Source organism: Phlebotomus papatasi, chromosome 1 (genome assembly GCF_024763615.1).
Source record: "Phlebotomus papatasi isolate M1 chromosome 1, Ppap_2.1, whole genome shotgun sequence".
In the NCBI taxonomy this organism is placed as follows: Eukaryota; Metazoa; Arthropoda; class Insecta; order Diptera; family Psychodidae; genus Phlebotomus; species Phlebotomus papatasi.
This window is the reverse complement of record NC_077222.1, coordinates 38343131-38369107: the sequence shown is the minus strand read 5'-3', so window position 1 is coordinate 38369107 and position 25977 is coordinate 38343131. Positions and strand designations below refer to the sequence as shown.

Below are 25977 nucleotides of genomic sequence, written 5' to 3'. Positions count from 1 at the left end.
GCACCTACCATGATCAAATCTGTACACCAGGTTTTTATTTTTTGTTCTTTATTTAATTTCAAAGGTTTTCTAAGAACCTACAGTCAGATACGTTGTAATTAGAAACCGATACATGCTTTAGAATCTTTTGTAATTCACTTCATTATTGGATCTTATTGTGGATTTGATGCTTCAGGAAAATTTTCATATTCGTTTTGTGGACAATAATTACTAGGGGATGATTCATAATACGAATTAAATGAATAATATCAAGAGAGAAAATATAATATACATCACGAGGTGATTTGAAAAAAAAATGTAATTACAAAATTGGATTTTATCTCAAAAAATTTTCCCACAATTTTTCCATCCATGACATCCATCTCTGGTTTTTTTTCCTCTCATATCCCATTGTGTATGAGCTCTTGTGCTACAAATAGTATGATACACCATAGAGATGATAATGGGGATAATTCGATCCAAATGACGCTCTTTATGTGCTATTTTCATATAGACTTTGATTGCAGGAAAATCCTCACAGAACGCCCAATTGCTGTCTCTGTGATTCTGCAAACTGCTTCATTTATCTTTCATATAACCATTTTTTCTATTGTATTTTCCATCTGAAATCCAAGGACTTTCCCAACTACATAAGGGTATAAAAATCTTGTGGCAAATGTAATTATCCAGTATCCAGGATATATCAAAATCATTTAATTAGAAATTGCCAATTATGTCAGCAGTTTAAATCGAAAATTATGCATATTTCAAATCACCTATTTACCTTCTATCAAATAGTAATTGATTTCCAACGAAAAGTTCTGTCTTCTGCAAATTTTGCTATCGTAGAGGAAAATTTATCGATTTGCCTGAAATCACTTTTCCTAAAGGCGCGCACTCCCTCCACAATGAAATTGATTGATGGCTCGATAAAACTTTCCTCTAAATATTCAAGTATCGATTGAGAAAAAAAATCATTTGATTTATTATATCAATTACAGCCATATACGTAAATTTTCCAGAGATTTTATACCCACCTATTTGAGGTAGGGAAAAAAACTTCCACTCAGGATGGTACTTGTCCGACAATATGCTTATACAATGGAGTCATGATAATAAAAAAAAATACATAATTGAATAATAAATTGTCTCACCCTGACACGCAAATGTGGCTATTTTTTCAGGGCCTAACTCCTCAGCACTTTGGCCCTGCGGACTTTTCCTAACTATATTAACTGCAGCTGTAATCGCACCTAACACCGGCTAATACCCTTAGGTGAGTGATACAAATTCACTTTCTAAACACCATTTCATACTAACCATCAGATTAATATAAGGACTTTCACTATAAGTCGGATTTTCCACTTCAATCTCTTTCTCATGCAAGAGCTAAGGGATGAACTTTGGCAAAAAAATAACATTTTAGAATGAAAAACTAAACTGCAAAGTAATCCTAGCAATAGATTGTATTGTTCTATGTAAAAAGCGTTGTGTGTTGAAAAATTATTGCAGTATATTTTTGCTTTAATAAAAAAGAGAAAATATCGATTTCCATCTATATAATATCTCTATTATTGAGAGTAAAATCAGTTGATTTGGAGCTTTTATTTTTTGAGAAATTATGCCAAATTTTTCGATTCTCATTAAGTTTAACGAGGATTTCAAATATTTTCTTTCAAATGAATGTTTTATCAAAATAAAATAATATTTGTATATCAAAAATATATTTATGAGATTATTTCTTTAGTTTTTCGATTTAATGAAAATGTTAGTGTTTTAATTGGATACAGATAAACAATTTGTTTTAGTTGTTTTTTGTGTACAATAAATAAAACACAATTTTAATATAAATATATGTATAGTAGATTAAAAAAACAAAATTAATTTAAAAACAAATAAGCAATTCCAATCATGAAAATTAGAAAATATATAGCCGTTAATTATCATGAAAAATAAAGTTAGTTTTTAGATTCCTGATTAGCCTTGGGTGAGCTTAAGCTTTGAGTGAATTAGCTTTGAGTGAATATCCTTATTTTATAATAACAGAATTTAAAAATTTAAGTAGTTTTAAGATTCTTAATATATTTCTTGATTTTTTTGAATATGGGAAGTGGGACAACTTTAAAATTGGCATTTTTTACCTATTTTTAAATTAAATTGAGCCTTATCATGATATAATTTACTACATAAACACATTGAAAAGCTAAATTGCATTGTGATGAGGCTTGAGGCTCAATTTTATTTAATGGTAAGAAAAAAATCCCAATTTCAAAGCTGCCCCACTTTCAAAGGTTCCCCACTTCCCTTTACATAGTTATTATTATTATTATTTGTTTAAGAGTTTCCTGAATTAGGAGGAGAAAAATTTTTGTTTTTTGTGACTTCTAAGCTTTTTATAATTTTTGGATTTTATTTATAAATATTTAAGGTGCTCAAACAATTTTTCTCAAAAAAAGATAATACAAAATGTCTAACTAATGTGTAGTTTACTTGAGCGCCTCATCATAAAAGTCTCCTATTGGCGGGAAATGTGCAGCTTCTTCTTATCTTATAAATAAAATCGAAACAAATCAATTTTTATAAGTTTATTTCATAAACCATGAAAACCCGAAGATAAAAGTATGATTGGAACTATTTCAGATATCCTAAAAAAAATGGTTTTTTGGACAAAATTTTGACTTTAACATGTCATAGAAAATAAGTTTTCAATCATTGTTTTAATTGTTAAGTGAATAATCCTTTAATTGTTTCATTCGCTCAAAAAGTGTCTTACGGATTATTCCTGCCAATTTTAAAAATAGTTGAAAGCACACGAAACCTGCTCGATGCTCTTTCTCTTTCATTTCCGGATATTTCACAATGCTTCAAATTCACTTTTGGTATTTTTAGAGACTTTGGAATTTAGAAAGCTAAAAACTTTATAGATTTTTTCCATGTATTCTGTGGGCGCTCCATAAATTATATCCACCTCGGTTTGTCCAAGGACAATTTGGGGGGGACTCATGCGGTCTCCGGGAATTAGGCTCCTGTTTATAGAGTGGTCCATCTAGCCCTCGTTTAAAAACAAAGCGAAAACTGTCTTTCAATTTTAGAAATAATAAAACTATCCATTTTTTGCCCTTGTAATTCAGACAATCCCCTTAAGTGTCCCTTAAGAGTATAGGGTGGAATAACCGGCTATCGCCATGTTTAGGAAAAAATTAAATTCATTTAATCATAACTTTTGAATCCGTGTTACAAGATAAGTCAAATTTGACACAAAGTTACTTAGATGTATTGGCTCTATAGATACATGAAAACAATAATCCTAGAACATAACGCTGGACTACTTAAAAAACTGATTTTTATTAATAATGCAAAAATAACCATTTCGTCGCCACTTTTTACCACTTTTCGCCAGTTTTGTAAAATTTGTAACCACTTCTCGCCACCCACTTGAAAAAAACCACACTCGGTTATTTTAGGCAATACTATGAAAGGAATACATTCACCATTTCTCTTTCCTTGTGATCACTTTATTATTACTCTCTTTAAATGATTTTTCTTCACTTTTATTTAAGAAATCAAATTATGGGGCTTTTGCAGAAAGTAAACAATGCAGATTTGACAACTGAGAATGTACGAAGTGAAGTTAGCGTCGCCTATTGAAAAGATATGGCGACAGGTGGTAAAATCAATTCCAGAATATTACCACTTCTCGCCATGCCTCATTTATATACAAAAATAATATAAAATGAAATATTAATTGACTAAATACAAATTTTATGTATTCCACAAGTACAATTAAATATTCAGTAGACAAATTATTTACCCAAATAGGTATTTTTGACCTGATGAAAATTTGACGACACTTAGTACATTTGGTAAGAGATGTTGGATTCGATGCACTGCAATGTGATCAAAATCGTGAATCCAAAACGAATAATTATTATTTTTCGATTCTATGCGTAGAAGCAGAAACAATACAAAAAAAATTGCGACTCATTTATTTCATAAATTGCGAAAAATAGCGATTTCAATGTAAGTGGCGAGAAGTGGGGCACTGACGAGAACTGGTGTTTTCACCCTAGTGAAAAAAAGTTAAATTTGGCCAAAAAAATCAAATTTGATTACACTTCTTTTCTTCCCAAATGTTTCGCTTACATCTATTAGGGGAGATGGGGCTATTTTGAGTTGTAAGGCTACATTATTATACGGTTTTTTCGCATATTTCTAAAGAAAGCAAGGCCTTGCAATTATATTATTTAGATCCACAATAATTGTTTCGTCTATTTAAATTATATTAAGTAAAAGCCCAGTTTTTTTAGAAGTGTGAGAAAAAATTGTATATCAATGTAGCCCCGCAGCTCAAAGTAGCCCCATCTTCCCATGTACCCTTTAACACTCAATTTGAGGAGTATGAAGAAATGGATGACATATGCAAAATGTTTGATAAAGAATTTGATTTTTTGATGAATTTTGATTTCACGAAATTTTCCTGATCTAATAGGTGTTCTGAAGTCACTGAAACCAGTAAAATTGTCACAAAACTTTTTGGAAAGAGAAAATAAAGATTTTCATTCTACCTGCAATCATCTTATATGGTTATGCTTTTATTATACTATTCTTTACATAAGGAAATTTATGAAACCAAAATTAATATTTTTTCTTCATTTTTTAAACATCACAACAAATTTTATTTTAGTGCAAACGAATGAGGTAGAAATATGCAAAACAGAAAGAGATATGAATTTTGATTTCATGGAATTTTCCTAATCTATGAGGTGTGCTAGAATCTTAATTATATAAATTCGATACGTTTTTGTAAAGATTTATATTTTGACTGATCAAAATTCAATAATTCACTCACCGAAATTAAATTTTAAATAAATTGATTTCTTTAATTATTATTTTTCTATTTAAGGAAGTACATGTTCCTACAATTGGAATCATGCCAAATGTTTAAGCCTTCGAAGAAGGTCATACCTTTTATACAGAAGCTTTAGGGCTTTAGTCAAGCACATAGAGATACATCAATAGAGAAAAATCTCTTAAAGTCAACTTTTCTATTAAATTAATATCGTCCTGGTGTTACAAAACTCCATGGAAACAGCCTCAATTTTTTTCACCATGGCCCAAAGCATATAGAAGGGATAAAATTTACTGGTATTATTGGAAAGCACTTTTGGTAAAGAATAACAGGACATTTCTCACAATGGAGAGCAATCAATAAAATATTTCCTCTTTAAGTCGTAAAAGACTGCCTTTAGGAGAGTGATATAATCCCCCCCATTGGTATGGTTCCCCTAAACAGCAAAGCTTTAGGGGTTTTCTGGTGACGCCCAGGCCTGTATTATATCTATCATCTGATGGCAAGCCTTTTTGGAGGGATGTGCGTGAGGTAGTGAACATTTCTCAGCGATGTCATTTCTGATAATTGTGAATGAGCGAATAATTAAGTATCTTTAATCACAATTCATTGAATCACCAGCCACAGTGAAACCCCACTTAAATTAATGTCGCGATATAACAGACGTGAATTGGATACAAATATCGTGAGCCCCAGAAGCTTTTGGGATATACCAGTGAACGCCCCTACTTTAGATGGGATTGTATGTCATTCCAGAATAGTTACAGATTACCTTCTTCCTTCCTCAAATTTGCTCAGCGACTGATATTTAGGATGAAGCGGGTGATTTTACTTGTGGTGGCAGGTTGGGGATTACATGAGTAAAATGAATTAAGAAATGTGTTGCAGATTCCGGCAACACGCAACCAAAAACCAGGAGATGTAGAAATACCACGAGAAGGACTCATTCAACTCCCCGAAATAGGTACAGTATTGTCGTGCTGAGGTACTCATTTATCCCTATTATCGTGCCATGGAAGAGAATATTCAAGTTATTAGTGGGAAATGGTTCATCCCACTAGTTAACTTGTGAAGAATTTTCATTTTCCATTTAATACCCACAGCAAGTTGAGGAATCTCCATCACTTTACATTACTCTTCTTCTACTTTTACAATAGAGCTTCCCATATTCCTGCTCTATAGCTTACACAGGAAACAAAGAAAAATACTGAAAGTTACAGTGTGAAACAGATTAAATGAAATATTTCTGCAATTTAGAAAGAAATTCAATGTTTAAAGAAAAAAATATTTTTGGCCTGTAAATTAGCAAATTTGGTTACTAAAAAAATCAGTTTGTCTGTAAATAATTTAGAATGCTCAGTATAAAATTTAATTTTAGCTTGAAAATATTAAAAGGATTCTTACTGATCATTTTTATCAAAATACTGTCCAATCTGCTGCAATAATTTTTGAATAATTGGTGAAATTTTCAAGCTCTTCTGAAAATGATTATTAAACGAATTTCGACTCTATAAGACTTCATCCGCCGCATCCAATTAAATATTTAATTCCATAAAATATTTTAATTCTATCGTGTTCTCCAACTGCATAAAATTTGAAAGTATTCATAGTCTTAGTTAATCTAAGAATACGATGGAGCCAAAAAAGATTATGGAATTAAATATTTAATCTCATGTGAATAATGCTGAACTTTCAAATGAAAGGAAATACAATCTGCTATTAAAAATTATTATTTCACAATTAATTAGACTTCGCGCTATTTAAAAATGTTTTATTAATGAAACAATATAATTTTGAAACGCATTATTCATGACTTTAATTTGTATTTAGTAACTCAATTATTAGTTTAATTAAAACTTTGAGATTTTGTTCCATGTTTCTTATTAGTTTGATCCTGTGATTAACCTAACAAATCTAATTAAAACCATTTTGCTGTTGAAGTTTTTATCGGATATTTTACGACACTGGTTTTCTCTCTATGTCTAATTTCCTAAATTCCCGTTAGAACCTTAATATCATGCTAGTACTAGGAAGTAAAAGCAAGTACTAGGAAAGTTCTTCATGATTTCTAGTCAATAAAATTTCCTAAATACAAATATTCAGTACATTAAAATTTTATGACGATTAACAAGATTAACAATAATTGTCACTAAAATGCATTTTGATGTATAAATTTCAATTTTCAGTGATGATGAAGCTCTTAAAATTTATTTTATTAAAGAATGAAAAGCTGGAATTTTCCCATAAATATTAATGAAAATAGACTTAGTTTAAATAGTTTAAATGGTTTCTGAGAAAAGAAAATGGAGTAAATAATATTAAACACTAATTGGACTGGTTTTAGAGCAATAAAACCGATTTTGGTAATCATTTTGAAACTACAAGTGATATAATCATGGCCCTTAATAAAAGAATCTGGGTATTTATTTCCAAACCAAATAAAGCATCAAGGGTCAAAATAAGTTTGTTGACCCAAATTCATTGGGATGGTTTTAAGGATATTTATTTTATTTCATCATTTTAAGAAGTCCAATTTAATACCAGAAAAATATTTAGATTTATTTGAGGAAAATATATTCGTGAATAAAAAGTTTTTAATATTTGAGTACATAAAGATAAATTGTAAATTGGAAAATTAAAATTCTGTTGGGAAGAATTGGGCAGTTCACGTTCACAAACTAACATTTAATACATCTCAATAACCCAACTCATAATCCATTTTTAAATTTCTATCTTTCACAACTGGCTAAGTATTTTTTTAATTCAATGAATTTCCATTAGCGTAAGTGTGCCAAATTCCAGCCAGCTTGCAATTTCGGACACCTTTTTTGTTCCTCGAATTTCCATAAATTTTTAATTTTTATATACTCTAGAGATTATACAGTGGAAAAGAATAACAAAAAATGTAGCTTCGACAAACGAGATGACGTGAAAAAGATATTGGAAGAATTCCCGAAGGGCAAGGAACTATGAGAATGAAGGTGGCCGAAATAGGGCACCAAAGCTAAGTCTACATTTTTATTCATTTTAAAATGTATTAAGAATGAATTTAGAGTAAATAAAGACAATAAAATGTCTACAAGGTTCTAAGCAACACTCCTTAAGTAGAAGGAATAAAAAAATCAATTTCTATTAAAGATATTACATTTCAAACTTGAGACTTTGGTGCTTGCATGCAACTATGACGAAATTTGGCACACTTACCCTATATTAATTCCTACGTCTCCATGAGGATTTTATTTCTCATATTCAATGATCGAATCGATTTCTACCTTTGACAAAAATATTTTTAATACAATTTAATTCGAAAGTGAAATAGTCTCACTTTAGTGGGGTAGGTTCCTATTCCTAGTCAAAAGTTATCGATTGATGACATTGATTTACTCTTTTAAATTGGCTTCCCACAAATTAAAGGATTTTATGGAATGGAAATATTCTTGGTGATCAATGAAGTGAGCTTTTCCCATCCTCTAAAATTCACTCTACCCTCATTTTGACTTCTCTGAAAGTTGTATTATGTTGTTCTACCTTTATGACGCTTTCGAGGGATCTAATAATGTTTGGATTACGTCACGGTGGGGTGCACTTTGTTCCACGGAATCCAGCTCAAAACTATATTAGAATCCACATCACCCTCCCGTAAAGTATCAATGTTTGCCGGTGTATGTGTGGGCTCTAATTTATTACATATGCTCCCTATTCCTAACTTGAACCGTTCATGGTGTGGAGAAAGTTTAACTCAGCCTCTATCCCGTTTTCCCAGATGCCAAAGACATATATGAACACTTTAGGTAAAATGGGGAATGATTAAGAATTTACACCCCTCACCGTAGAAAGCTGTATTGACTTTTGTACGAAGCTCTGCTACACATTCTCTGGCAATCTCTGAAGGGATGCCATTTGTACGAGTACCCGACTATCCCCAGCTCCAATTTTGGCATTCGTCAAAGCTTTCCGCATGGTTGGATAGAATGGAAATATTTCCTCCGCAAGATCATCAGCGTCACCCCAGAGCTTCGCATGAGTAGAAGGCACTTTTGAAGCATTCTATATTGAAAAGATCCCCATCATTGGGTGTTGGTGTGCAGCCCTTTCCTAAGGCCTTTCATAGATGGGGGGAGGGAGTCAGATGGGAATGCGTGCAAAATTGCTTAATTGCTTAAATCTGTACCAATTAGGTGAATCATTTAAATAATTACAATTAATTTTCAGCTCACGATGTAAATTGCCATGGAATTAACATAAAGTCTCTTAGTGCAACCTTCAAATCCCACATTCATTAGAAAAGATGACTTTCATTCATTTACATTAAATTTACACACTTAAAATTGGATTGAAAGACTCAATTTAGGACTATACAGTACAATCTTACATTACTTAGGCTACATTGAAATATAAATTTTGATACAGTGGGTTAATCTGTTTTATTGCTCAAGGTCTAGGGAGAAAGCAAGGTACAGGTAGCGCGAAAAATATCCCGAGCAGCAGAAATAAACCACAGGGTATAAACTACCCAAGTAGCAAAACAAAGTCAGCATAACGGTATCTTATCGAATTTAAGGATCTACACTCAATCTCGGCATTATTCACTTCGGGATTATGCACCTGACGAGATTATGCACATACAATTATGCAAGTTTGCCTACTTTTGGGAGTCAATTTATGAAATCATTTTTGAAATACGCCTGAATGTATACTATTTTGTGACGCGGGAAATTTGAAAATAATTTGCTACTTTTTCAGAATAAAACTCTAATTTCTTTCATTAAGGTATTTTTTTTTAATATTCTAACCATTTATTGAAGAACTCTGGCCAAAAAGTACTGTTTATTAATGCATTTCTATTAAACAGTTGAATCCTTTTGTTTAAACAACTTTTACTCCGCGAGAAATTCGTTCTATGGCCGATTTATTCAAAAGAAAGCCCCTGCGGGTATGCAATTTTTCTCGATGCATAATGCCATTTCGCACGTTTTTTTTCGGTCCCGAAAATATGCATAATCCCGGGACCGAGTGTATTAAGATTGCCTTATATGGGCTTCAGACCTAAGGTTTAGCCATATGGCTTAACTTTTCTAATTCGTTGTCGGGCATCTCAGTGGAGCAATAGGCAAGACCGTTGGCTCTTGGACGGATAGATCCCTGGCTTAATTGAATTGTATTCTACTTAGGATTTTAGGACATTCAGGAAGTATATTAAATCTCTAGTCTGAAGACCGCTTTAGCTGATTTTGGCTATATTCGACAATAAACTTGAACTATTCCCTACCCAATAAGCAAAACTTGGCCAAATCGACGAAATTAAATAGAAATGTCTGAGTATGTCGAGCATATTTCGACAATTTTTTGTCAAATTTTCGAACTGGTCAGAAAATGCTCTTTGGGTAATAAATTTTTCATGGTCAAACATAGGAGAACTCTATAGAACATGTTTTTCAAGCGATTGAGTGAAAAAAAGCTATTCTTATAATAAACGTACAATCAATTTTCGATTGAAATTAAATTGAATTACTTTATTGTAAAATAACAGGAGTAATTGTATCCCTAAAATTCACTTTACTTTTGCAAATGAACATTAAAGTGATCTCTAAATCTCACATTCTTCACTTGAAATTTGAACTGAGGGTAAGTTCATGTAAATCGTAGTGTTACGTTATGTTGTTCGCAAGTGGACACCAGTGTCGAAATGTGCAATATTGTGGCATTCTCGGAGGTTTTGATATGGGAAGAGAGAGGGACGAAAAGTGGGTGATTTAAGTAGAACAAGAATCCCTAGATGTGCTCTTAAAACGTAGAAGAGGATTGCATCAAAATTGCATTGTTAGTTGTTTTATGAATTCCAATGTGGGAAACTTTATGTATTCACTTTTTTTTTTTTAAATCTAGGCAAGATTCAGGTTAGTTGCTTTCCATATTCATCCTTTAGTCCACAGCAGGACAATAGAAGCATGCAGTCAAGTACTGGAAAACATTGTGTCATATTCCATCCTCCAGCTCTCAACAACCATTTAGCACGTGGATGAATGCAGAAGGATGTCATCATGTGATGAGACAACATGAAAATTATTACAATTGCCAGCACCTTCACAAGAGGCTGGAGACAATACCATGATGCTGACACACTTTCCATGAATCATGCCATCACAAAACTGGTAGTTATTGTGATTTTAAATTAGCTTTCAGTGATTCAGATCTGAAACTCAGCAAGAAATTCTATTGAAAATACTATAAAAAAAATTTATTTTATGAACAATATAAAGTCGCTTTCTTTCTAGTATACATGTAGGGTACAATGGGGTAATTTGGAATCGGACCTATGTTCGAATTTTGATGTTTCAGCCCTACATTGAAATATACTTCTTCGTGGATGTTTTCCTTTTTGAAGATCTAAAACAGAGGAAATTTCAAAATTCAAATTTAGTTTTGTTCCCAATTACCACATTGTACCTTAGTTTATACTTTCGCAGAAGACATATCTGTAGAACACTGTACAAAATTAACATTCGTTTAAAATGCATGAGCAGTTTGAAAGAATTCAAATTTTGGTAAGTAAATCTAAGAATTGAATTTGGATTTATTTTCATATTGGTTTTATAATATAATAATAATAATAATGGTGGCACAACGTTCCATAGGGCAAATAGGCCTTCGCACAAGGGGAGTTCCGTCGGGATATCCATTATTATTTTTCTTATACGGGGATGGGATTGTCAGTCCGATGTCCGTGGAATCAAGTGCAGTGAAGCTCACTGGAAGCAATTCGAACACCTTTAACGCCAGAAAAATTCCTGGTGACCCAAAAGGGGATTCGAACCCGGGATACTTGCATCACAGAGCTAGTAGAGCTCTACCACTTGACCCATTGAGTGTCCCAATATTGGTTTTACTCTGTTTTATTTTTAATTTTCTTGTTTTGGTTGGAGGCTTTTCAAGCCAATTTATTGGTTTTCCAGATCGCTTGAATGAAAATTATAATCTATATTCCAAAATTTTATTAATAAATTTAATTCAGGATTTTTTTGGGTAAATAAATAATTATGATACCTCGTATAATCTTCAATTACTTATTTTAAAATTTCAAAGCGGTTCTTTTCTTTTTAAATATTAAAAAGAAAGTCTTTGTTATGAAACATTATGATATAAAGAATATGATAAAGAATTCGAATTTCTAACTCCTGCTGTTTTTCCGCTAAAGATACAGGGGTTCCGGGGTTATACACATTTTCAAGATCGAGAAAACCGCGCGAAATGAAATTATGCATCCACAAAATTTACATTCCCGTAAGGGCTTTTTTCGAATAAGTTACCGTAGAACGTATTCCTCGAGGAGTAAAAGTAGTCAGACTGAAGAGATTCAACTGTTCAAAAGAAATGCATCATAAAAAGAACTTTTTTCCGTGAGTTCTTCAATAAATTATTTTTAAAATATTCGAAAAAATACCTTTATAAAACAAATAATATTTTTTCTGATAAGCATAAATTATTTTTTTAATTTTCCGCATCGGAAAAAAGTTACATTAAGCATATTTCAAAACTGTTTCCACAAATTGTACTCCAAATGGTAGGCAAACCACAAACATGCATAATTGTGTATCCATTCCCGTCAGATGAATTATCCCGAAGTGCATAATCCCGCGACCCCCTGTATAGGGATCAGTTTTAGGAATTATTTTTCCCAAAGCTCCAAATTTGAAATTTACTTCTATCAGATCTCAATTTAAGATATCTGCAAGGCTTTAGGGATAAACTCTAGGCTGTAGGCTTTAAAAATACAGGAGCAAATAAATTTGTAATGAGTAGACGTCATTGACCAAAAAGTAAGTCTGTAAAAGATACTAAATTGGAAAACTGAATAAAACTGAGACCAGTAACTCCTCAAAACATCGGATTAGGTTAGATTCTATCAAAGCTCAACCGTTATCAAATATTTCCAGCTTCGAGAAATAGGCCCCACCTTTAAACGAGGGGTGACTCATTTCGGTGAACACGAGCCAATCTGGCTGGGGAACCCATGTATTTTTACAGGAATCCCAGGCAACCTATTATATTTTTTGCATAATCTTTTATACTTTTTGGCATATTTTTTGGGAACTCGAGCCAATCTGATTGATTATGAATTACCCCTTGCCTTTAAAGTTCTTATAACCTAAAAATTATACCAGTAGTTTTGTTATAAATTCTAATCAGCAATTAAACAGTTTATCACGATAAATATACAGGTAAATGAAAACCTTGAAAAGGTTATTCTGATTCGAAAGGCTCAACTGTTAAGCGACAGTCGCAACTGTCAGAAATACAAGATTATGCCAAAAAGCCTACATTTTTTTATTTCCAGCTTTAAGGTACGGTACTAACAATCGTCCCGTTAAATGGTGCACATTAATTAACAAAAACTAAATATTCAGAAATACAGTTATAATATATTTTGTTTTCTTAGTCTTTATTTTGAAGGGGCGTGTCTTAAAAATTTGCGTGATGGTTTTTCGTAGGGCCGTGCATTACAATTTCATTGATGTAGTCGTTATGAGTACGCCCATTTGTAGGGGTTAGGGGTAGGAAAATTTATAGGGGTATTGTCTGCAAGGATCGATAAAATATTTTATCAAAAAATTAAATTGTCAAACATACATGGATTTATAGGCGTGGTCAAATGTCTTTTAATAAAAATACAAAATTATATCTTAGCAAAATATTGATTTTCTCTAAAGTTGTGAAATTCTGAAGTAACATAATTTTTTTTTAATAAAGTTTGAGAATTAGTAAATTCAATATATAAATTTAGGATTTTGTAAAATATTTCATATAGGAAAGCACTATAAGCTTTTCCCTCAAAAGTTTTGTACATAATGTAATGCTTTTCAGGTAGAAAAGATTCATGATCTCCTTGCGAGGTATTAGTATGTGCAAAAATAAATCCCTCATGGGAGCTTTTAAAGTTTTTCACCTTTTTTTCTCATTTTCACTCTGGGTAAAAGTGCTAATGATTTTTTTTTCGACATGAAGCATTCATGCAAAATTTAAATTCTCCCAGGAACTGATTTATTGAAAAAAGTACACCCGTAGGTTTCCAATGGGTTTGGGTGGCAAAAGGCATGAGATTTATCGTTCAGACCGAGGAATGCCACGTGAAATTTAATCCAACGACTTCTCCTGGATGGTATTTGTTTGCATATGTGGGAAAATTCACTTCCATCATCGTCATTGGATGGAAATAATCAGATTACACCATTTGTGAATTCCATTTGTCTTTTCCCGCTTTTCCATCCTTCCAGCCCTTGAATTATATAGAGGAAATATGATTTGAGGTCCATTTTCAATGAGTGAGAGAAGAAGGATAAGTTCGTGAATTATGTTAGAGGCATTTCTGTTATTCTATTTACAATACATATAATTTCTTATACACCCCCACAAACCCAAACACTTCCTTCGTTTTTGGGTGCGTTTTCAGAGCCTAAAAACAAGTAAAACTTTACCAAACGACCACAGACAATATATTATGTTGTTGGAACAGATGTTTTTGTACTCTATTCTCTATTCTGGGAAAATCCTTCTCAGGAAAAATTCCTCACGTGAAGTGGAGAGATTGAAGCGACTTAAATTAGTAGATGTTGTGTAGTTTGTGTTGAAAAGACTTTCATTCCAGAAGAATTCCCTTTTGCAGCATATTTTGCTTTATTTCATAAAATTCACGGAAAACTGATCCATTTAATTTTTCCAACTAGTGTTTCACAACAGTTAAATAATTTTCTCGAATTTTCATTTTCTGCGCTGTTTGCTTGATAGAAACTTCATCCGTTATTAAATTAAATCATAGTGCAAGATAATTATATGAGAATTTTATTTTAATTTCAGCACATAATGTTTAGAATATTTTATCTTGCGTCTAAATATTGTGGAAAAAAATCATTAAAAATTAATATGATTTTTTAAAGTAAATAAATTGCACTTCAATTGAGAAGGACTCGTCCGATTAAAAACGTTACTTTCTGTAATTGGAAGTCAAAACCGATTTTGTACTGACCAAATCTGCATTTATCCTAGCCCTATTGGGCATTCCTTACCGACATATTATAAATGTTTAATGATCAAAATTAGTTTTTTACTGACCACAAACACTTTTTGTGTTTAAGGTTGCTTTTAAGAAATGAATACGAAAAGTCGTAAAACAAAATTTGAGAAAAAGGTTATTTTTGAATAAAGTATCAAAAAGTATTTTGTTGCCACGTAAACAGAATTGTTTTCCTTTATGCTTAAACTCGGAAAATTAGTTTAAACTTTTTAACAGAATTGGAGTTCAGGATATAAGAAGTACGAGATATCTCTTTTCGGTTTTAATAGTGGCACGTGCTTCAGCTCAGGGTGTTCTATTCTTGATGGATAATATTATTAATTTTTTGTTTGAGATTAGAACGTTTAGAACGTTATTTTTTATTTTATTTTCAAAATATTTTAATTTTTTTATCCGGTTTTGGTTAATCTGTAACCATTAAAAGTAGTGTGAAAACCGTTTTTATTTTCTGTGATTTATTGAATTAGAGTTTACTAAGTCTTCTCTTCGTCAGTTTCCACAAGTCTCAAAATTCTGAATAACAAGCACTTTTGGCTATTTTTCAAAAAAGTTATGAATTATTTGCCTAAATCAAAATACTTCTAAAACTGTTGCCTTAGCCATATGACTGAAGTTTAGAACTAAAGACCGTGTAAGATCTCTAATAAACATAATAATATTTTTTTTTTGGTGTCAAGAAACACGGTATAGACCTTTTTTTTTTAAAAACTTCTCTATTTTCTGCTTTTACGACGACTTTTCGGAGATTGGTTGTCTCCTTCCTCAGGTATGGGCAGGTATGGGGAAGTTATTATCAGGTCTGTGTCAAACCGTCCAAATGATGTCATCGTCCCAGAAAACGATTTATCAAGTCCAAGGAGTCCAAGTGTATGTAATTGTCCAAGTGATTCCCCAAAAAGCCTGATAAGAACTTCCCCATACCTGAGGAAGGAGACAACCAATCTCCGAAAAGTCGTAAGAGGAGGAAATAGAGAAGTTTAAAAAAAAGTCTATACCGTGTTTCTTGACTCCAAATTATCCACAAAAGACCGAGAATACAATTCAATGATTTTTTATCCCAATTTCAAATTTCTGAACCTTTTAGGCCATTTCGTACATTTTTTACAATGTTCTTTTTAATTGCGAAAATAAGTATAATTTTGGATGAAATCTTTCTTTAGATTTTTTTAAATGTCGATCTTGAAATTATTGCAATCAGTAAAAAATATGTGTAACTTAATATTGCTTATCACAAAGTGCTATCGACTTATTCGATTTTCATCAAATACTTTCCTTAATCAATTAAAATTATTTTTGGAAAAAAAACTTTTTATTCATTACTTGTAACAATTTGTTTTTAATTATTTTCCGTATCAAGTGAAGTCAAAAAGTATTAAATTAATGGAATTTTACCTTTGCCTAAGTTCTAAAATTACATAGTGAACTTTAAACAGTATAAACCTGCTCTTGAAGTTCAAACTTCAATGAAATGCTGTCTGAAAACCCTTCATTTTATTTGACTTTCTAAAGGTACTGAGGTATCAAAAAGGTTAAAGGTGCTCTTCTTCCTCTAAACATTACATCAGAAAGACAAGAACTGAGAAAAGTCATCTGCCATAGTGATTGGAAAAATAATTTGAGATGTTCTTCCTCTTTTTTTTTTCAAACTTGTCTTTCGTGATAATCCCTTTGATGATGAGGATCAGTTTTTCAATCATCTTTCAATTTTCTTGTCATTTTTCTCATCCCACCATGAAGACAATGACAAACCCCTGAGGAGGGCAAAAATGTATTTTGTTGATTTTGAAATGCATGAGCATCTCATCATAGGAGATGACAACACAATAAAATATCTAAAGAATATTGATTTTTTATAGAGATATTCCCTCGTATGATCTTTCTATTCTCTTACTGGGAAGTCTTTTGCATGGAAACACTCTTCCGGGTGTAACAGAATCTCTAACACAATGTTCTTTCACTTTCGAGCTGACAAGATAGATAACGAGAGAAAAGTTTTTGATATTCTTCCTACGAAGCCTTTTCGAAAGTCATCAGTGGGTGGGATTTATTGAGAAGTATATATCCATCTACTCACCCAAGTTTTCCACTTCACATGGAAGCATAAGTGTGTCACCAACAACAGCCCTATAGGTGTGTCCACGTGTTACGAATCTGGGTGCTAACGTTGATTGCGTAGGTTTATTGTTGTTACCTGTAAAGGAAAGAAAATGAGACAATTATTGGATCTACTCCCATTCATTAACTGACAAATGTAATTAATGTGTGGTCCAACAAAAAATAATTATTTGATACTAATCAGCGTTGATTACCAATCTTATCATCATCACACTTTCGTTCAATATTCTCCAAAATAGACCATGCAAAACACAGTTATGAATCGATTTATGCAATCCACGTAGAATTTATTGTTTGATCAATTTAGAAAATATCCCGATAAAAATGCTTCAAGTACTTTTGGCGTAAAATAAGAGAAAATTTCGGAAAAATGTCAGATTATATTGCATCATAAATAACTACGGGAAACTCTTTGAACAGTTTTGGCTTCTTGAATTCAAAAATATTTGCAAAGTTTTAATATATTATTTGAACGCCAATATGTTTACTTGGCACATCATCCAGAACACGTTTAACGATTTTGCTCTATCTGCGAAGATTCACAATAAAATTCACAAGAGCAAACTTGAGAAGAATTTTTATCATTTTCATTTAAAAATTATTTTCAGTCAGGAAAATGAGAATCCTGCAGTGAAAATAGAAAGATAAAAACTAAATTAGAAGTCCGATACGTCGAACGTGAAAATATTTCTTTCACAAAAAATGTTATATTCGAATAAATTTAATAAATGTGGAGCATGAACGGTTTATATACGTCTGATATGTTACTTCGAAAACTTAATTATAAATTTTGTGAGGAAAATAAAAAAAACTATAAAAATTGAAGAAAAATTTAGGTTAGTTTAGTTGGGAAAAGACAGGCCAAAAAGGAATGTAATTTTTCTTCAACACTCTTTCGTTAAATAAATAAAAAAAATGTAGGTACTCAAATCAATTTAAATCCTTAGAATGTTATAAATCTGGCGTCTTCCTCGCTTTGTTGGTGAAGACCGACTAAGGAGCCGAATCGATTGTGCCGTCGGAATATCTCGGAGAGCACTTACAATCCTATCTAGCGGAACTATAGCGATATCGCAATTTGAGGTTAGCCGCCGTTATAGCACTCCTCAGAGTTACCACCCCAGCTGAACAGTAATTGGTACCATTGGCTTAGAAGAGTCTTTGTCAGGACGGGCTTTCTCCTTTCAATTCCTCTAGGCTCAACAGTCTTACTACACAATGAACATTTAAAGTTGTTAATTATTAAAATAGTTCATTCCTGGCCATAAGAAGCGCCCTATTGTACTTGCGGGATTTAAAACGAAATTGTCAGTACCATCTTAGAATTCGTCTAATGCTAAAAACCTAATTGCACTCATAAAATAACGAAGCAAATTATTACAATTATGCTACTTCGATAGATAACTGCAATTGATCATAAATTAGTAAAAATAAGACATTATATAAAGTCTCAATTTGTTTCAATTTAATAAAATGAGTTGCAGAAAGCAAATGAAAAGCGATGCAAAATTAATTTTTATGAACATAGGTCTACGTACCGCTTTAGTAACATAAATGTTTATCCCATTCCTTTCAAAGAAAGAAAAAAATATGCAAAAATTGAAAGTACCCTTTCGCTAAACTGTCCCATCATGCCTTATTAAATATTAAACTGCTGTCGTCAGAGTGTTTCTCATTAAACTTGAACAAATATAGAATTATTTGAAAGGTCTTGGAATTGAGGAAAAGCCTGAATCGATTTTAATCAATTTTTCGTGATTTTGTTAAATCACAACACATGAGAAAAAACAGAAAAAATCACAATCCTCAAAGTTGCTATCACGATTGTCCTATTAAATTATTAAACCGAACGACTTTATTAGTCCAAATAATTCGACATCACTTTTGGAAATAAAGCAAAAAAAACATTAGTAAAAGAAGTTCGGAAACCGTAATACTCTACCATATCATCTAATGTGATAACTATTATGATATGATAACTATGAATAGAAATTTTATAACTATCAAATTTTAATTTGGGCGTTTGTCGAAGAGTAGTTGCAACGGTATATTTAGAATTGGTGAGTATCGAGAGTTGGTAGGTTGGCAAAGCTTTCAGAAACAATCGATTTTTTTCTAAAACTTTTTCGGCTTCATCTCCGACGCTCACTGGCTCTACATTACATCATACTTTTTTTGTACTGGACAATTTGTATTAAATACTGTCCAAATTTCTGCAGCTTTTTATTTTTAATGTCTAAAAGAATGCATTAAAATCAAGGGGGAGATATTAGGGTGAAAATGTGTACACTACTTCCCGACACTTCCACAATTTGCATGAAAAAGCCTTCACACATCCAGAATTTCGGGATACTCCCAAAAATTATGCAATACTTCCAGCACTTCTTGCACTCCCATGCACTTCTCATACTTAGAAATTCATAATTTATACTATATTATTAAAAATCTAATTAAGAAAACTTAAAATTTTTTTTTCAATTTTTAGCAGAACATATTTTTGAATACTAACAATATTTTAATATTATCTGTGTTTTACGAGCAACATAATTTCTTTTCATGGATTTTCTAAGAGACCAGTGAAGCGTTTTTTTGAAAAGAGAGTCTCTAAAAAATCGTTTCTAATTTATTGAAACTATGTTGGAAAGTCTGTATGAGACCAAAACTACGAGTGCAACAATTAATTTAGCACTTCAGAAGTACAGTATCGGCCAAAAAAATCTTGACTAAGTTATATTCGAGAAATCAGGTGGAAACAATGATAAAAAAATACTTTATTTTTTTTCTGTTTGCCAATGAATTGTCAGTAATCCATAAATACTATTTATGCATTCGAAAAAAAAATATTTTACTTAATATCATATGCAAACTAATTGTTTTCTAAAAGTTGATCATTTTTTATCGGGTAAAAATTTATTGTCACATTTGAAAAAGTTTAAGTTATTCTGAAAAACAGATCATCCGATAGGATAGCGATCAGATCAGTGAGATGTTTTTTTAAGGTTACTCTCAAAACCCCATTCACCACCACGCTCTTACTTCATTGCCGTTAACCCCAAAGACTTCATACCCGTTCAACCACAGCACAGGATCCGGCAAATCATGTACTCCGGAATTGGATAGAGAGGTCTTTGGTTAAAAGGCTACCCCCAAAAGTACCAGTAGTAGTATACAGATCATAGAGTTCCTACAGTTCCCTTATTCCTTTCAGTGAAAAGATATGGCATCCATGTATCGAACTTTTAAACACATCCAATCCAAATTTTTCTAAAGAGCCAAATAACTATCGAATTATTGTATTCCAAAATCTTAAAAAAATTCTATATCGAAATTTTCCAAACTACTTTTCAATCATTTAAACATGATCCAAATAAACCCCCAAAATGTTTTTTTTTATGGAAGTGGATCACTTAGGCGTTTCCAAAATTTGACTAACATTAAATACTAATACAACGGCACCTTTTCGTTCCTTACAAAATTTAAAACTCCTGTAAAAATGAAAGAAAATTATATTGCAATGTAAAAGACACATTTTTCATAATAGATTTATATTGTTTATACAGTAGAATCTTGCTAACAAATAAATCCAATATGCTCAAATTTGCCATAGTTTCTCTGAGTTTTTATGTAATTTTGCATTATTAAGTAATTTTTTTTAATGAAATTTACAATTAATATGGGTATGTAAACTCAATATGTGTATGCAGATTAATAAAAAATCGTTGCATTTCAAAAAATTTGTCACCCGAATTTATCTCTAATTCGGGTGACATTTTGGTCCTAAATGCCCGAATTTGAGGGAATCTACTGTAAATTAATAACGTTCAACTGAATAATTCCTAGGATAAATTACAACACTAATCCAGTTATAATAAATTTTTGCGTTATTTACTCCATTTTGTATCATACCCGAACTTATAAAATGTCAAGACATTTTTTTGACTTATCCTGCCGCTCAAATTTAAAATCTGATCTAAAAGTAGCATATTGTCTGCAAACTTCTGAATTGGACGGAAAAGACCTTTTTTCGGACACTCCCACTTCCAAAGACTTCCAAGCACTCCATTTTCAGCTGTACACCACTTCGGAACTAATATCTCTCCCTTGAATTATGTAATTTCGTACATGTAGAAAATTTCTTGCTCAATTTCTGTAGATTTCAACAACTGGTTTTTTCAAGAAATAGGGATCGTAATAAATTTTAATTGGAGAAATCTGCATTGATTTCTTGAATTGAATGGACTCTTAATTGGTTTTGCAGAACTTTAGTTACATGTGGTTGATGTTTTTGAGGCAAATAAATGTGAACTGTGTAGCTACAAAACTTTTTATTTTTGGACTGAGAATGTGTCGATCCTCAGAATGAGCGAAAACCTTAATTGAAGAACTCGAAATGAATTTAGTTTCACCACAAAATTCTCCCGCTCTTTCAACTCCTATAAAAAAAGCCCCGGAAAAACTTGCTTTGTTGGTGGGAAAGAGAAAAAAATCTTCCCAATTTGAGCTTTATTTGAAGCTTGGTGCGTGTGGGTGAAAGTTTTTGCCGGAAACACATTTATCTCGGAATGTGGGGAGAGGCAGAAAAAAAATCGTAAAAACTAATATCCCATTCGCTTCCCCTATATACACTCTATCACCATAAACATGAACTCATCAAGATGAAAGAAATCTTGGATGTTGCTTCATTAAGCTCAGCATTGAGGAAGGGAGCTTTGAATCTTTCCATGGTAGAGAAATCTCCAGATCTGGGTTGGGAGAAAGGGACCAGCAATGTACCAAAGGTGTTCGTTGTTCAATGATGAGGAGACACCAAAATCTGAATCTCCAAAAATTGCCATTTGCGGAAGCACTTTGTGCCATTTGCAGGGGTCAAAGATAAAAGAGGTTGTGAAATTAAATTTCCGCTAAATACGATAAAGCTCAACATTCCCCAGTTAAAAAAAAAAAAAACTTCTACGGGAAAACAGTATCAAAGTCTTGATTTCCATTTTTTCCCCAACATTAACATTTTTTTTTGGAAGGGACACATAAAAGGAGCATTAAGTGGCACAGTGAGACATAAGAAAGATGATGATGAAATTCAAATTGTGGTTCAATTAGGCGTTCAACAAATGCAATAATTGTTTGAGAGATTCTTTCACCATTGTGTCTTCTCCTTGTGAACCTCCCCTCGAATTTTCATTGAACGAGACATGGACATTTAGAACATTTTTTTTCCAAGTCCCATTTATGAACCAGACACAATGAAATACCCATTTATCGAAGGCTTTTTCTCATCGCCACTAGACAATTATTCAAGTGCCTCTGCTTCATATTCATAACGCCCCATTTCATTCATACTGCTTTATCTTTCAAAACTCCAAAGTTGATATATTTGCAAAATCTTTTATTCTCTTGAATGCACTCTAAATCATTTGGCAGAAATCTCAGAGCATTTATAGCTAGAGTAATTAAGGAATTTCATTTCATAATAAAACTAGAATGGATAAACTTTAATCTCTAAAGGCTTAAAGGGCTAGCAATGGATTCCAATATTTCATTCGTTTATTCCTTTATTCATTACGAACTTGTTTATTACTTTCGCATTTAGTAAATAATAAAGCTAAATGCGAATATATTTTACAGCAAATTTAATGACAGGATTTAAGAAAAATGTTCACAGAAGATGGAATAATACCATATAAAATTTGTTACTTAATTACATATTTTACGTAAAGAAAACATGTTATTATCCGCACTCAATAACGTAAAATATACCACTTCATTATGGCTTTCTTTTTCAATGTTTGTGAGGAAAAGTACAAGTATTACACGAATTTGTTTGAGACATTTTGTTATTATAAAGTTATCTTTATTAAAACTATTTAGTAATCCAATTTAAGGAATAGAACTTATAGGGTAAAGTCATCATTTTACAAGGGGTAATTCATAATCAATCAGATTGGCTCGGGTTCCCAAAAAAATGTATGGGTTCCCCGGGTTTCCTGAAAAAAAATGTATGGGTTCCCCAGCCAGATTGGCTCGAGTACCCCGAAATGAGTTACCCCTCGTCATTTTATATATTTTATACATTTAAGGCCTCTACTCTACACATTTAAATCATTTTTCTTCAAAATGTTTTTTTTTAACCAAAATCCCTTCTAATGTGTAAATGTAATTATGAACAGCGTGCAAAAATCTTAAATTCCTAACTAAAACAGTTTCTGAAAAATTATTTACATGCTAAACTAATTATTTTATGATTTCTCGAAATTTGTTTTAGGTTAAAATTTAAGATTATTGCAAGATGTTCATATGTGTATAGTGTACCGTCCATAAGTGATGCCTCTACCCTATTTAACATAAGATCAAATATTTCTCAAACTCAATTGATCTATTGGGTTATGTTTTTAATTTCAATTTTATTTGTTATTAATATATAAATGCTTTCGAACTATGGTCTTGAATGCTTTTGAAACCTTGAGAGTTACAATGATTTACATTTGAGTCCAAGAATGTTATCTGTGTTATAAATCTGAAGCTAAGATCTCTTTTATTTCGAAAGAGATATTGAATTTCAAAACCGGTTATTAAAGAATTAATCCGATTAAAAATGAATTTAAAAAATGCTGAAAGTTCTGCACATTGAATTTCAAACGAAAGCATTCTCTTTTATATAATTCAAAGAAAAACTAATTTTATTTTGTTTAAATTACGAAACAAATACGGAGATGAACTTAAATTTTCAAAATTAATCTATCTTAAATTCGCTTTTAAAGGATTATTTAGACATTCTGGTTTAAACTATCAAATTATTCCTCAATTTTACTATTATTGCAAAAACTCCCAACACAAAACACTTTTTTTCTGGTGTGGAAAATGTAGTTGCATTAAAATAGTTCAATAAAGTTCATTTGAATATTGCTTAATCCCCCTACTTTTATTGAAAAATATTCCAATTACGGTTATAAAAATTCGATTATATTGTCTCTCGGTTCTTTTTTCACCTTGTCATAAGGGATTTCTCACAATTACAAAACCATCCCTAACTGTCATAGATGATAATATTGGAGGATTTCGAAATGAGATTATACACCATTTGTGCATTTTCAGGCAAATATCGTTTCATTTTATGATAAATTCCAAAAATGGATCAATTAACACCCCATTTTTTGTTCCTCCATTTCAAATTGACCATTAATTCGATATATAAAACCATAAGAGTGCTCATTGAGGGATACACATTTATTGATTAACTTCATTGTTGAGCAATTTTGGGGTGAATGTGGTGCTTTTTCCTCCAAATATCAGTCATTTGTTGCCCTATATTTGAATTAATCGGCAATATTTTTTGTGCAAAGCCCTAAAATATGGGCTGTGTCACGTTTATTCGATATCACATAACTTATTTATCATTTCACCACAAAAATATTTCTGGTATCTCTATCTTATGGTAAAGAATTTGGCATTTCATTATAATGTTAGATTTTTCTGACTCTATCTGTTTCGTATTGTCGAATAAAACAGCTGCCAAGAATTTCTCAATTTATTCACGTGCATTTTTCTACTTACGGAAATGCAAACGAGAATTCTTCTATAGCAGAAAAGAATGATATCTTTTAAATTTCTCAACATTTTGAACAATATAGTGCTTCCAGTAGAATCAGAAGTTGTTTAAAAATGGGGGCAACGGTTTCAGAAATTGTATTGGCAAAGTGCATTGAAGAGAGGATACTTATGAACGCAAAAAACGAGCTGTTGCATAATTTATCAATTTTGATTTATATAAAAGATTTATATTTCAACTTCTCAACCGAGAAGGAATTTTAATATTTCGATAAAATTTCTGGATTCGGAAAATTAAGGAAAAATTATGCAACAGCGATTCATCTGTTTTATATGAAATTCTTTGTAATTTCAGTTCTCGTGGTCCGAGATAAAATTTGACCTCGTTAGATAGGACCGAAACTTTGTACATACAAAGCAAACAAACATTTAGATACTCATGGATCACGAGTATTAAGGTAAAGTACCCTCTAGTCGGCCGGTTTCTCAACTCGGCCAGTTGAATTATTTAATCAATTTTTTAACGTTTTATAGTCAATTTCTATGAAATTTTCACTGATTTACGTTATATATAATATAATACACTTTCTAATGTTAAATCGGTAAGACCATATTATAACAAATCTAAGTAAATTGAATAAATAGTCGCACTGGCCGAGATGAGAAACCGGCCGACTAGAGGGTACTTTACCTTATATGCGCTAAAAATCGATTTTCGTAACCTTCCGTTCGTTCATAATTTAAACGCTTCTGAAATCTTCAATCGGTTTTCAGCAAAGGTTATGTTGGTTTGAGACTAGAAGCTGGGGATCTGATATCCATTCCCTTGTTCCTTTCGTCATTTTGGAACATCTTAAAAATAGGCTTTTTTTTAAGAACTTAGCCCTTCTAGCACAAATCAGGATCAAATTCGACTCCGATGATCCGAGCTATTAAGGGTCAAAAAAAAACCTTAACGTGACTCTAACTGCCGTTCCAATTGTCAGAATTTGATGATCTTGGATAATCTTCAGAATATCTGAAATTGTCACAATTATCCCTAAGGCCGATTTAATATAAACAAAGATTTAGTAAATCCAATGTCGAATAGTTCGAAAACTAGACTACATACATTTACTAAAGTTACTCAGAACATCGAATTCTCTACGATTGAATGTTGCGAGTGATTAATCGAAAAGTCTATTATCAGAATTTAATGCAAAATATTTCGAAAGCAAGACGATGTTTTGGATAAGATTTTAGTATGTTGTATAGCGAGGACTGAAACGTGTAATTGATTAATCACTCATTCCTTATCTCAATCTACCCTAAGCTATATTCGACCAGACTATGTCTCATTTGAGTTTTAATCGGTTACTGCTCTGAACTTTCTTTTATTTTGAGCATATTATTTGCAAACAATTTAGAATAGATAGTGACCAAT

At 31.8% G+C, this 25977-nt stretch overlaps 1 protein-coding gene across 4 annotated transcripts in view; it reads right to left on the bottom strand.

Moving 5' to 3' along the window:
- Positions 1 to 25977, bottom strand: part of LOC129799659 (protein amalgam) — a 304732-nt gene that overhangs the window by 104511 nt on the left and 174244 nt on the right. For all 4 annotated transcript variants that reach the window (XM_055843763.1, XM_055843764.1, XM_055843761.1 and 1 more), the window contains one exon: positions 16972 to 17088. In XM_055843763.1, the coding sequence (XP_055699738.1) occupies positions 16972 to 17088 (117 nt within the window). The remainder of the gene's footprint in view (positions 1 to 16971; positions 17089 to 25977) is intronic.